At 40.1% G+C, this 14,710-nt stretch overlaps 1 protein-coding gene across 1 annotated transcript in view; it reads right to left on the bottom strand.

The window, feature by feature from the left end:
• Positions 1-287: 287 nt before the first annotated feature.
• Positions 288-14,710, bottom strand: part of LOC307055668 (NXPE family member 2-like) — a gene marked incomplete at both ends in the record, with an annotated part of 29,178 nt that continues 14,755 nt past the window's right edge. Inside the window, one exon of the mRNA XM_079707851.1 lies at positions 288-652. Coding sequence (XP_079563977.1) covers positions 288-652 — 365 coding nt within the window. The remainder of the gene's footprint in view (positions 653-14,710) is intronic.

The following is a 14,710-nucleotide window of genomic DNA, read 5'->3' as shown; positions in this document are numbered from 1 at the left end:
ATAGGATTTTGTGATTGTTTAAATGTGAAAGGAGATTCTGAAGGACAGGGAGGTATCAAGGGTGACTCCCAGATTTCATATTCGAGAAATGGGCAGGATGGTGATGTCATTTCCTGAGATAATGAACATGGGAGGAAGAGCATTGGGACTGAGGGGTAGGGATGAGAAGTTCATTTTTTAGACACAGGGACAGCCACAGGGAGATGTTTAGGAGGCAGCTGAATGCAGCAGTCTGGAGCTCAGGAGCTCTGGGCGGTTCTATACTAGAGAAGGGGATTTGAGAGCAGTCAGCCTTTAGATGGTAATTGAATGGAACGGATGAAATCCCCCAAAGAAAGGCTGTAGATGAGAAGGGAAGAAGGTCTGCAGCAAAGCGTGAGCAATATCAGGATATATTTTGGTAGGAAGAGGATCCAGCAGTCGATGTTGAAAGGAATGGCTAAAGTGATGGGAGGGAAACTGGGAGAGTGTGGTATCCATGTGGATATCTGTGGAGAGTGGCCCTTGGTGATTTTTCTATATTTGTAATTTGGCAAAAGCAAGTTAAAAAACATTTCAGTCTCATTTCCAATCACACGATCCGGAAGGTGGATATTCTCAGTGCCACATGCAATGGTTTTATCCCAGGCATCAATCACTTTCACAATGAGATCTTAAAACATACCTTTCAGGATAAGTGAGTTAATACAGCCACAAAAGTCACAAGTCTCTCTCCTTCCATATGCACATCATTGATGTTTTCCATCTCACTTTGGTGTCTGGACTTCTCAGGAGCAGACATTCAATGGCTTTTTTTTTCCAATAAATTAATTTTATTTATTTTTTGCTGCATTGGGTCTTCGTTGCTGCACATGGGCTTTCTCTAGCTGCGGCGAGTGGGGGCTACTCTTCGGTGCGGTGCATGGGCTTCTCAGTGCAGTGGATTCTCTTGTTGCGGAGCATGGGCTCTAGGCGTGCGGGCTCAGTAGTTGTGGCTCGTGGGCTCTGGGGCGCAGGCTCAATAGTTTTGGCACATGTGTGCTCCATGGCATGTGGGATCTTTGCAGACCAGGGCTCGAACCCGTGTGCCCTGCATTGGCAGGCGGATTCTTAACCACTGTGCCACCAGGGAAGCCCTCAATGGCTTTTTGACCCTGTGAATGAAAACACTGATAAGAAATGATCTGAAGTTCCAGTCAACGGGGATGAGGATGACTGTATTGTTTGCTGCTCTCAGGTCAGTTTCTGGGCGATGTGTTTATCTTTTACTGAGAAAAAATTCAGCGTGATAAAATCCTTATCTTTTCCACTGAATGTGAATATTTTTTCTGCATCTAGTAGTACATATTTCTCTTCTTTTTTAAAAAAAATATTTTTTTTAAGTCTGCCTGACCCAAAGCTCTCAACCAGGCCCACCACTTGCTCTGGTACAGCCCACCAGCCAGGAATGGTTTTTAAATTTTTGAATTGTTTTGTTTTAAGGGATTACATAAATACCTACATAACCTTGATTTTGCCTCTTGGCCCACAAAACCTAAAATGTTAACTGTTCAGCCTTTTATGGAAACATTTTGCAATCCCTGATCTTAACTACCAAAGACTGAAAAAAAATCTTTTCACTCAAATGGGAAAGGCAACTAGGCCAGTGGTTCTCAAACTTCAGCATAGGTCAGAAGCACCTGGAAGGCTTGTTCCGGTACAGATGGCTGGGCTCCATCCCCGGTGTCTGGAGTGGGACCAGAGACATGGCATTTCTTTCTTTCTTTTTTAAATTAATTTTTAAATTGTGTTATATTTGACATATAACATTATATTAGTTTTAGGTGTGCAGTGGAATGATTTGATATTTGTATGTATGGCAAAATGATCACTACAATAAGTCTAGTTAACATCTGTACCGATACACAGTCACAAAATTCTTTTTCTTATGATGAGAACGTTTCAGATCTATTCTCTTAGCAACGTTCAAATGTGCAATGTATCCATAGTATTACTGTTACCTATAGTCACTGTGGTATGCATCATACCCCCACGACTTATTTACTGTATAACTGGAAGCTTGTACCTTTTGCCCTCTTCACCCATTTTTCCCAACCCCTCCTCTCTCCTCCCACTTCTGGCAACTACCAATCTTCTCTCTGTATCTATAAATGAGCTCAGGTGTTTTTTTTTTTCTTGTTTCACTTTTGTATTATACATATAAGTGAGATCATACAGTATTTGTCTTTCTCTGTCTCACTTATTTCACTTAGCCTAATACCCTCAGGATCCACCTATGTTGTCACAAATGGCAAGATTTCATTCTTTTTTATGGCTGAAAAATATTCCATTATATATATATATATACCACATCTTCTTTATCCATTCATTTGTTGGTGGACACTTAGGTTGTTTCCATGTCTTGGCTATTGTAAATAATGCTGCAGTGAACATAGAGGTGCATACATCTCCTCGAATTAGTGTTTTTGTTTTCTTTGGATAAATACCTGGAAGTGGAATTGCTGGATGATATGGTAGTTCTACTGTTTTTTTTTTTCTTTTTTTTGGCTGCACCATGCGGCATGTGGGACCTTAGTTCCCTGACCAGGGATTGAACAGGGATCGGACCCAGGCCGCCTGCAGTGGAAGTACAGAGTCTTAACAGCTGGACCACCAGGGAAGTACCCTGTAGTTCTATTTTTAATTTTTTTTTTTTTTTTTTTTGGCCACGTTGCACGGCTTGTGGGATCTTAGTTCCCCTACCAGGGATTGAACCCATGCCCTTGACAGTGAAAGAGCAGAGTCCTAACCACTGGACTGCCAGGGAATTCCCCATTTTTAATTTTTTGAGGAACCTCCAGTTACATTCCCACCAACAGTGCACAAGTGTTCCCTTTTCTCCACATCCTTGCCAATGCTTGTTATTTCTTGTCTTCTTGATAATAGCTATTCTGATAGGTGTGAGGTGGTATCTTATGGTGGTTTTGATTTGCATTTTCCTGATCATTAGTGCTGTTCAGCACCTGTAGGCCATTTCTGAGTTGTCTCTGGGAAAATGTCTATTCAGATTCTCTGCCCATTTTCTAACCAGGTTGTTTCTTTTTTTCTTTTTCTTTTCTTTTTTCTTTTTTTCTTTTTGCTGTTGAGTTGTATGAGTTCTTTATGTATTTTGGTATTAACCCCTTATCAGAAGTACACGCTTCTTTTATTTTTTTTTAATAAATTTATTTACTTATTTTTGGCTGCGATGGGTCTTCGTTGCTGCACATGGGCTTTCTCTAGTTGCAGTGAGTGGGAGCTACTCTTCCTTGCGGTGCATGGGCTTCTCATTGTGGTGGCTTCTCTTGTTGCAGAGCACAGGCTCTAGGCGCGTGGGCTTCAGTAGTTATGGCACACGGGCTTCAGTAGTTGTGACACACAGGTTTAGTTGCTCTGTGGCATGTGAGATCTTCCCGTACCAGGGCTCAAACCCATGTCCCCTGCATTGGCAGGCGGATTCTTAACCACTGCACCACCAGGGAAGTCCGTACACGTTTCTTAAGTAATCCGCTTCCATGACGGTAGAAACACACACACACACACCTGTTACTGATGGTAAATAAACCATAGTTTTTTTTTTATTTTAAAGAAAAGAATAGAATTTGTCACTTTAAAACGTTTGACTGTAGTAGCCATATATCTGCCAAGTCTAACTTTCTCGAGCAACTAGTCCCCCCGCCTCATCCCACCAGGTGAGCTGTCATTCTGTCAACCTGTCAGGACTGGTGCCCTGTCTTTCCACCACATGGGTTGTGGACACATGGCTAGGGGTCCCCTGGGCCAAGTGATTGGTTTAGGGATAGGCACATGGCCCATACAGATTTCTGCCCAGAATAGGTACCTGGATGTTAGGGGCGGAAAATCCTTTGTTCCTGTTGCGGTGGCTGAGCTAGAAGGATGTGCCTCTGGGTCTTTGGGCAGCCGCCTTTCTTTCTTCATGGTGAAGGGCTTCTCTGAAGAAGGAAACCAGCCCATAACCAGAAGCAAAGTTGAGAGATGAGCTCCGGTGACAGTGTGAGTGGTGGATCCAGCTCTCACTTTGAATCCTTGTATCCCACTTAACGTGATAATACCCTTTCTTACTTAAACTGATTGGCGGTAGACTGTAGTCATCAACAACTGAGAGAGTCTTAATTAATCCAATGACCCAGTGGTTAAAGTATTCACTCTAATGTTTTCAGAGGTATTTATTAAACATCATTTATGGGCCTGAAGCCCACTACCCTATTCCTCTATACTTACCATAACAACAACAAAAAAGGGGTCATCAAATTGTGACTTGTTGGGCTTCCCTGGTGGTGCAGTGGTTGAGAGTCCGCCTGCCGATGCAGGGGACACGGGTTCGTGCCCCGGTCCGGGAAGATCCCACATGCCGCAGAGCGGCTGGGTCCGTGAGTCATGGCCGCCGAGCCTGCGCGTCTGGAGCCTGTGCTCCGCAACGGGAGAGGCGACAACAGTGAGAGGCCCGCGTACCACAAAAAAAAAAAAAAAAAAAATTGTGACTTGTTAATTTTAAGTCAGTTAAGAACAGTATTCTCCCTTTCAGGGAAATAAATGATATTTATTACAACAAGAGAAGAGAATATACAATAGTTGCTAATTTTTTTGAGAAATCTCTCTCTCTAGAAATGATGCTTGCTTGCTGTTTAAATGTTTAAGTAGAGAATCAGAGAGGGACTCTGCCCACTGAACTTACCTCAAACAAGGTTCTGGAGTTATGATTGGATTCACCAAGGACCATTTATTTCTACCCCAGGGCGTAAGCAAAAATAGTCAGAAACTTCGCCCTGTTGTGTGCACAGAACTTGGTTGTCCAACCCTTGGTACTAAGTGAGTTCCCAGTGGAGGAAGAGTGGAGGTGGGATGATGGTGTCACACTGTGGCGGATGGCTGAAAACTGCAAAGTAATATTTAATGTTGCTTAGTCCTGCCTTGGAAATGAGTGAACAGAGACCTTTGATTGGTGTCCTGAAATTTCCATCTCATTGCTTAACAAATGTCAAAGTTAGCCCAGCACAGAAAAGGAACTCATGCCAGATTTTGGTAAGGTTTTAAAACACATGACAAGATAATCAGATTTTGAGCATGTTGCCTAAAAAGGGCAGATCTCTAGCTCGGATGAATTGAAACTGCAATGACAGAACTTTTTATTAGGACATGTGAAGAGGAAGAATATTTTTAATATTCCTTGTGACAGGAGAAGTGAAATTTTAAAAGTTAACTCACAAGTCGAAAAGGCGGATGAGCCCAAATAAGACTATTAGCATAGGAAGATCACATTTAAAGAGATTCAAAAAATGATGCTTGAATTTTAAAATTAAGATAGAAGAAACGTACTTTCAGAAACTGTTGGAAAGTAGTCAATCCTGTGGTGTAGAGGTATAAGTCAGTTTTCCTTTCAAAGAGTCATTGATGACATTTAATTTTCTGTTAGCAAATTTCTGCAATCCGTCCTCCTTCCAAAGGGCAACCACTGGGAGGTGAGAACTTATCTCAATCTTTTGTTTCTCCCCATCTTTTCACTCTCTGGTAAAACAAATACCCCTCATAAGCAATGTTCAGCCCTGCTGGTTTTTTTTTTTTTTTTTTTTTTTTTTGCGGTACGCGGGCCTCTCACTGTTGCGGCCTCTCCCGTTGTGGAGCACAGGCTCCGGACGCGCAGGCTCAGCGGCCATGGCTCACAGGCCCAGCCGCTCCGCGGCATGTGGGATCTTCCCGGACCGGGACACGAACCCGCGTCCCCTGCATTGGCAGGCGGACTCTCAACCACTGCGCCACCAGGGAAGCCAAGCCTTGCTGTTTTTGTTACAGACCTTCCTGTACACTTGCAAGTATCAGAAACATCAGCCATATATTTCTCCTACCTCGGCACGTGGAGGAACGTAGCACAGCTACTGTGTTAAGGATGGCTATGTGCAGGTTTCAGCTGAAAGACATTAAAGAATCTCTCAATTTGTGCTCATTGGCAAGTGGTGGTTGCATGCCTGCTCTTTCCTCACCCATTTATCAAGTGCCTGCACCATAGCTCTGCAAGGCTCAGGAGACACAGATGAAAAAATATCTCCTGCTCTTAAGTAGCCTACAGCCTAGTGTGACTCCAAATATGAAAGGCAATACTATACAGCCTCTTCACCATTGACTCTGAGGTTAGGAGAGCAGCTTTTAGCTCTGAAACAAGGCAGTTAACTGACCTGGACACTCAAGACACTTGCCTTGTCAATATTGTGATTTAATGAACTGAGTTAAGCAACTAGAGTTGTCTCTGAAGTGTAGACATTACCTAAGTTCTAATGAAAAGATTTCAGACAGTAACTCCCAGGAAATCTCCTCCTTACAAACAAAGGAATCAACACATGCTGATTATTTGGGACGTTGGCGCATTTTCCAATAGTTTTAACTGTACTTTGAACATTTACAAATCTTCTTTCTCCCTTCCATCCTCCCTACATAACAGCAAATTACATTTCTTTAGTTATTCATCCCTGTTGAAAGCAGGTGCAAGGTGCCTTAGTTAACAGTCTACAACTACAAAGGTCTTGCACAACTACCTTCCCCCCATAATGCACACCAAATACTCTCACGTTGTCCAGTCTGTCATTCCCATACCTTCCACCCTTGTACTTTGAATCCTTGTACACTTAGACATGGGCTGTCCAGCACTCCTCTGCATGTGTGTCATTTTTTAAGAAGCTTCTTTCAGATGTGGTACATATATACAGTGGAATACTACTCAGCCATAAAAATGAATGAAATAACGCCATTTGCGGCAACATGGATGGAACTAGAGATTATCATACTAAGTAAAGTAAGTCAGAAAGAGAAGACAAATACCATATGATATCACTTATATGTGGAATCTAAAATATGACACAAATGAACTTTTATGAAATAGAAGCAGACTCACAGACATAGACAATAGACTTGTTGCCAAGGGGAAGGGTTGGGGAAGGGATGGAGTGGGAGTTTGGGATTAGCAGATGCAAACTACTATATATAGAATGGATAAACAGCAAGGTCCTACTGTATTGCCCAGGGAACTATTAATATATTCAATATCCTGTGATAAACCATAATGGAAAAGAATATAAAAAATGTGTATATATGTATAACCAAATCACTTTGCTGTACAGCAGAAGTTAACACAACATTTTAAGTCAACTATATTTCAATAAAAAAAGTAAATAAGAAGCTTCTTTCCAATAGGAAGTGTGGTTGTCTTATGAGAACTGAGCATGTACAATCCACAAGGATTTTTCAGCATTCTTTCTTGGGCTCCTACCCATTCACTGAGCCAGTTGTTAGTTGTAATCTCGCATTGCTAGATTATAATAGTTTGGTTCCTCTCACTGTTCCTAATGTCCAGCTACCAATAATTTTACTCCTTCCTAAAGTTTGTCTTTCTTTCACCAAGTTTCTTTTCATAAAACCTTGCTGAACTTATTTATATTCTGTTACCTTTTTATTCTTTCATTTCCCACTACCCTAATCTATGTATTCCCTAATTGGTATATTCCCTGTTTTCCATAGTAATACAAGCAAGAGTAAGGTTTACATTTTCAATAAGTAGATTTGTTAAAATGGTTTGAAAATTATTCAAGAAATAGAAACTGGCGTATCTTGAGGCAGATTGCCTTGGTTCAAACCCCAGTTCTGCCTCTTGCTGGTTGGGTTAGTCATTTATTCTGTTTCTTTAAACATCCAAAGAGTGAGTGTAATAGTGGTACACAGATTGTATTGAGAGGGTTCTGGCATTGGGTTCAAATCTTTACTGTCACTTATTTGCCATCTAATGTTGGTCAAATTTACTTAACCTTTCTAAGTCACAATGTGCTCTTCTGCAGTTCAAGGATAATGATAGCACCTGCCTCTTGGGATTATTGTATGGAATATGATATGCATGTAAAGCATTTAGCACAGTGCCTGGCACACTTTAAGTGCAGAAAAACATGTTAGATATTCTTAGGAAAAACACACAGCAGGGCCAAAGCTGATAAACTAAAAGTCAGATATGTAAAATAGTATATAGCTTTCTAACTTTTTTTGTGACTGGATGAATATTGTTTCTGCTGTTGAGGGGACAAAAGTGAAATTTCCCTTCACAGGTCAATGTCTCTTCTAGTATCTTTCAGATAAATGGTATCTTTCAGGTTATTTCCCCATTTTGTTGGTAAATGGACAATCTTGGAGGGTTCCTCTCCCTGCCATATTCCTCTTGATTGCCCTGTCTTGCTCATTCTTTACCTCCATCTGGGCACAGAGACACTTACATGACCTGGTAGAAGGAAAGATTTCTATCCTAAGAAAGGGCTTTCTCTGCTGGTTCCCACTGAACTCTGATCCATGCGTAACTTGTGCCACTTCATCTCTGAGAGTCTGCTTCTGTCTTTTCTGCAGCTGTTGTTGATGCCTTTGTGGCCAATGTAGCTTGTGTTTTCTAGTCAAGGGAAATGCAAGATGACCCACTGATTCCTGAGCTCCCACTTGACTCCTACTGATGCTGATGCCCTTATGTGACCCAGCAACATTGCTCCCTTCTCCCCTCCCCTTTCATTTTCACTCTATTATATGTTGGCACAAGGTACCTGCCAGCCATTCTTTTATCAAAGTTCCAAATGGAAAAGGAAATTCAAGTCTCCTCTTTGCTTTTGGCGTGACCTCAAACTATCTGGAGTATTTTTATTGCAAACCTTACCCAAGGTTTGACAGTGGGAGATATGGGAGGCAGGGGGACAGAATTGAGGAGTCTCCTTGATAACTTCTCTCTCTCTCCTCTCCCAGCTTCTTTTCCCAGTGGCCAAAGGGCTTTCTACTTTTCCTCTCTACGTGATGAGAATGCCATATCTTCTTTCTTGCCTGTTCTGTGGATTTTGTAAGACTCTGATCAAGTTGGCCAGACTTGACTCTCTTGATATATGAAAGATATTAAATACACTTTTGAGGTATTGTCCCCTCAAAAAACAAACAACCAGACCTAGCTTTCAGATCTTTTCTTGTTCCTATGTGCTAGGCTTCTGGTTTGAAGATCAAACCTGAGCAATACTTCTCTGTCTCCCCAAAATGTTGAATGGACGCTGTTGCTTAGGCAGGATAACACAACATATGGGAAATGAAACTTACATCAGTTTAATATTTCAAAAATATCATGCTTATTATTTCTGTTTGTTATAGAAAGGGATCATCACAAAGTAGGAAAAAAATCATTTGTAATCCCATCTCCAGGAAATAATCACAGTTAATAATGTTTTCTAGCTGGGTGCTAACTGGGTGACTTAGAGCAAGTTACTTTACTATCTGATGCTCAGTTTTCTCCTTTGCTAGATGGGAATAACACCTTCTCTTCCTCCCAAGTGGGTTGTTTTGATTCAAGATGGCATTTTTATCACAGAGGGAAATTATTATATACAATTGGTTCTGATTCTTTCTTTCTGTTCCTGTTGTAATACTCTATTATTGTAATTTATGTATCTTTATAGTACATTTTAACACTTGGTAAAACAAATATTATACATCTTTTATTATCTTATTACACATCTTTTAAAATAATTTCTGCCAATTATAACTTGTTTATTCTTTTAAATGAACATTGGAATTATTGTGTTAACTTCTTAAACACTTTATTGGTATTTTCATTAAGATTACCTTAATGTTTATGATATTAAACATTCAAATAAACAGATTTTCTTTTCTGGACCTTGGTAAAGTTTGGTAGTTTTCGTCATATAAGGTGTTTCACATTTCTTTTTTTTTTTTTTTTTTTTTGCAGTACGCGGGCCTCTCACTGTTGTGGCCTCTCCCGTTGCGGAGCACAGGCTCTGGACGCGCAGGTTCAGCAGCCATGGCCCACAGGCCCAGCCGCTCCGCGGCATGTGGGATCCTCCCGGACAGGGGCATGAACCCGTGTCCCCTGCATCGGCAGGCGGACTCTCAACCACTGCTCCACCAGGGAAGCCCCACATTATTATTATTTTTTTTTTTTTCTTTTTTGCGGTATGTGGGCCTCTCACTGCTGTGGCCTCTCCGGTTGCAGAGCACAGGCTCCGGACGCGCAGGCTCCGGACGCACAGGCTCAGCGGCCGTGGCTCACGGGCCCAGCCGCCCCGCGGCATGTGGGATCTTCCCGGACCGGGGCACGAACCCGTGTCCCCTGCATCGGCAGGCAGACTCCCAACCACTGCGCCACCAGGGAAGCCCCCCACATTTCTTATTAGAAGTTTCCTAGGCCTTTTATATTTCTGATGGTTGTTTAAAATGAGACTTTTTTCTTGTTAAATTTCTTAACTGATTACTGGTGGTATATAGAAAAAAATAATCTTGACTTTTGTATATATGTATATATTTTTAACATCTTTATTGGAGTATAATTGCTTTACAATACTGTGTTAGTTTCTGCTGTATAAGAAAGTGAATCAGCTCTACATATACATATGTCCCCATTTCTCCTCCCTCTTGCGTCTCCCTCCCACCCTCCCTATCCCACCCCTCTAGGTGGACACAAAGCACCGAGCTGAACTCCCTGTGCTATGCGGCTGCTTCCCACTAGCTATCTGTTTTACATTTGGTAGTGTATATATGTCCATGCCACTCCCTCACTTCGTCCCAGCTTACCCTTCCCCCTCCCTGTGTCCTCAAGTCCATTCTCTACATTTGCATCTTTATTCCCGTCCTGCACCTAAGTTCACCAGAACCTTTTTTTGTTTTTATAAGATTCCATATATATGTGTTGGTATATGGTATTTGTTTTTCTCTTTCTGACTTATTTCACTCTGTCTCTAGGTCCATCCACCTCACTACAAATAACTCAATTTCATTTCTTTCTTTGGCTGAGTAATATTCCATTGTACATATGTGCCACATCTTCTTTATCCATTCATCTGTCGATGGACACTTAGGTTGCTTCCATGTCCTGGCTATTGTAAATAGTGCAATGAACATTGTGGTACATGACTCTTTTTGAATTATGATTTTCTCAGGGTTCATGCCCAGTAGTGGGATTGCTGAGTCATATGGTAGTTCTATTTTTAGTTTTTTAAGGAACCTCCATACTGTTCTCCATAGTGGCTGTATCAATTTACATTCCCACCAACAGTGCAAGAGGGTTCCCTTTTCTCCACACCTTCTCCAGCATTTATTGTTTGTAGATTTTTTGATGATGGCCATTCTGACTGGTGTGAGGTGATATCTCATTGTAGATTTGATTTGCATGTCTCTAATGATTAGTGATGTTGAGCAAATTTTCATGTGCCTCTTGGCCATGAAATGTCTTCTGTATGTCTTCTTGGGAGAAATGTCTATTTAGGTCTTCTGCCCATTTTTGGATTGGCTTGTTTTTTTAATATTGAGCTGCATGAGCTGCTTGTATATTTTGGAGATTAATCCTTTGTCAGTTGCTTCCTTTGCAAATACTTTCTCCCATTCTCAGGGTTGTCTTTTTGTCTTGTTTATGGTTTCCTTTGCAGTGCAAAAGCTTTTAAGTTCCATTAGGTCCCATTTGTTTACTCTTGATTTTATTTCTATTACTCTGGGAGGTGGGTCAAAAAGGATCTTGCTGTGATTTATGTCATAGAGTGTTCTGCCTATGTTTTCCTCTAAGAGTTTGATAGTGTCTGGCCTTACATTTAGGTCTTCGATCCATTTTGAGTTTATTTTTGTGTATGGTGTTAGGGAGTGTTCTAATTTCATTCTTTTACATGTAGCTGGCCAGTTCTCCCAGCACCACTTATTGAAGAGTCTGTCTTTTCTCCATTGTGTACTCTTGCCTCTTTATCAAAGATAAGGTGACCACATGTGTGTGGGTTTATCTCTGGGCTTTCTATCCTGTTCCATTGATCTATATTTCTGTTTGTGTGCCAGTATCATACTGTCTTGATTACTGTAGCTTTGTAGTATAATCTGAAGTCAGGGAGCCTGATACCTCCAGCTCTGTTTTTCTTTCTCAAGATTGCTTTGCCTATTCAGGGTGTTTTGTGTTTCCATACAAATTGTGAAATTTTTTGTTTTAGTTCTGTGAAAAATGCCATTGGTAGTTTGATAGGGATTGCATTGAATCTGTAGATTGCTTTGGGTAATATAGTCATTTTCAGAATGTTGATTCTTCCAATCCAAGAACATGGTATATCTCTCCATCTGTTTGTATCATCTTTAATTTCTTTCATCAGTGTGTTATAGTTTTCTGCATACAGGTGTTTTGTCTCCTTAGGTAGGTTTATTCCTAGGTATTTTATTCTTTTTGTTGCATTGGTAAATGGGAGTGTTTCCTTAATTTCTCTTTCATATTTTTCATCATTAGTGTGTAGGAATGTAAGAGATTTCTGTGCGTTAATTTTGTATCCTGCTACTTTACCAAATTCATTGATCACCTGTAGTAGTTTTTTGGTAGCATCTTTAGGATTCTCTATGTATAGTATCATGTCATCTGCAAACAGTGACAGTTTTACTTCTTTTCTGATTTGGACTCCTTTTATTTCTTTTTCTTCTCTGATTGCTGTGGCTAAAACTTCCAAAACTATGTTGAATAATAGTGGTGAGAGTGGGCAACCTTGTCTTGTTCCTGATCTTAGTGGAAATGGTTTCATTTTTTCACCATTGAGAACGATGTTGGCTGTGGGTTTGTCATATATGGGTTTTATTATGTTGAGGTAAGTTCCCTCTATGCCTACTTTCTGGAGGGTGTTGAACTTTGTCTAAAGCTTTTTCAGAATCTATTAAGATGATCATATGGTTTTTATCGTTCAGTTTGTTAATATGGTGTTTCACATTGATGGATTTGTGTGTGTTGAATAATCCTTGCATTCCTGGGATAAACCCCACTTGATCATGGTGTGTGATTCCTTTAATGTGTTGTTGGATTCTGTTTGCTAGTATTTTGTTGAGGATTTTTGCATCTATATTCATCAGTGATATTGGCCTGTAGCTTTCTTTTTCTGTGACATCTTTGTCTGGTTTTGGTATCAGGGTGATGGTGCCTCGTAGAATGAGTTTGGGAGTGTTCCTCCCTCTGCTATATTTTGGAAGAGTTTGAGAAGGATAGGTGTTAGCTCTTCTCTAAATGTTTGCTAGAATTCACCTGTGTATCCATCTGGTTCTGGGCTTTTGTTTGCTGGAAAATTTTTAATCACAGTTTCAATTTCAGTGCTTGTGATAGGTCTGTTTATATTTTCTATTTCTTCCTGGTTCAGTCTTGGTAGGTTGTGCTTTTCTAAGAATTTGTCCATTGCTTCCAGGTTGTCCATTTTATTGGCATAGAGTTGCTTGTAGTAATCTCTCATGAGTCTTTGTATTTCTGCCATGTCAATTGTTACTTCTCCTTTTTCATTTCTAATTCTATTGATTTGAGTCCTCTCCCTTTTTTTCTTTATGTGCCTGGCTAATGGTTTATCAGTTTTGTTTGTATTCTCAAAGAACCAGCTTTTAGTTCTACTCGTCTTTGCTCTCGTTTCCTTCATTGCTTTTTCATTTATTTCTGATCTGATCTTTATGATTTCTTTCCTTCTGCTAACTTTGGGGTTTTTTTCTTCTTCTTTCTCTGACTGCTTTAGGTGTAAGGTTAGGTTGTTTATTTGAGGTGTTTCTTTCTTCTTGACTTAGGATTGTATTGCTATAAACTTCCCTCTTAGAGCTGCTTTTGCTGCATCCTAAAGGTTTGGGGTCATTGTGTTTTCATTGTTATTTGTTTCTAGGTATTTTTTGATTTCCTCTTTGACTTCTTCAGTGATCTCTTGGTAATTTAGTAGTGTGTTGTTTAGCCTCCATGTGTTTGTATTTTTTACAGATTTTTTCCTGTAATCGATATCTAGTCTCATAGCGTTGTGGTTGGAAAAGATACTTGAAACGATTTCAATTTTCTTAAATTTACCAAGGCTTGATTTGTGACCCAAGATATGATCTATCCTGGAGAATGTTCCATGAGCACTTGAGAAGAAAGTGTATTCTGTTGTTTTTGGATGGAATGTCCTATAAATATCAGTTAAGTCCATCTTGTTTAATGTATCATTTAAAGCTTGTGTTTCCTTATTTATTTTCATTTTGGATGATCTGTCCATTGGTGAAAGTGGGGTGTTAAAGTACCCTAGTATGATTGTGTTACTGTCAATTTCCCCTTTTATGGCTGTTAGCATTTGCCTTATGTATTGCTCCTATGTTGGTGCATAAATATTTACAATGTTATATCTTCTTCTTGGATAGATCCCTTGATCATTATGTAGTGTCCTTCTTTGTCTCTTGTAATAGTCTTTATTTTAAGATCTATTTTGTCTGATATGAGAATTGCTACTCCAGCTTTCTTTTGATTTCCATTTGCATGGAATATCTTTTTCCATCCCCTCACTTTCAGTCTGTATGTGTCCCTAGGTCTGAATTGGGTCTCTTGTAGACAGCATATATATGGGTCTTGTTTTTGTATCCATTCAGCCAGTCTCTATGTCGTTTGATTGGAGCATTTAATCCATTTACATTTAAGGTAATTATCAATATGTATGTTCCTATTACCATTTTCTTAATTGTTTTTGGTTTGTTGTTTTAGGTCTGTTCCTCCTCTTGTGTTTCCTGACTAGAAGAAGTTCCTTTAGCATTTGTTGTAAAGCTGGTTTGGTGGTGCTGAATTCTCTTATCTTTTGCTTGTCTGTAAACGTTTTAATTTCTCCATCGAATCTGAATGAGGTCCTTGCTGGGTAGAGTAATCTTGATTGTAGGTTTACCCTTTCATCACTTTAAATAT

The sequence above is a fragment of the Hyperoodon ampullatus genome, assembly GCF_949752795.1.
Source record: "Hyperoodon ampullatus genome assembly, chromosome: 7".
Taxonomy (NCBI): domain Eukaryota; kingdom Metazoa; phylum Chordata; class Mammalia; order Artiodactyla; family Ziphiidae; genus Hyperoodon; species Hyperoodon ampullatus.
This window is presented reverse-complemented; position numbering and strand designations above follow the sequence as displayed.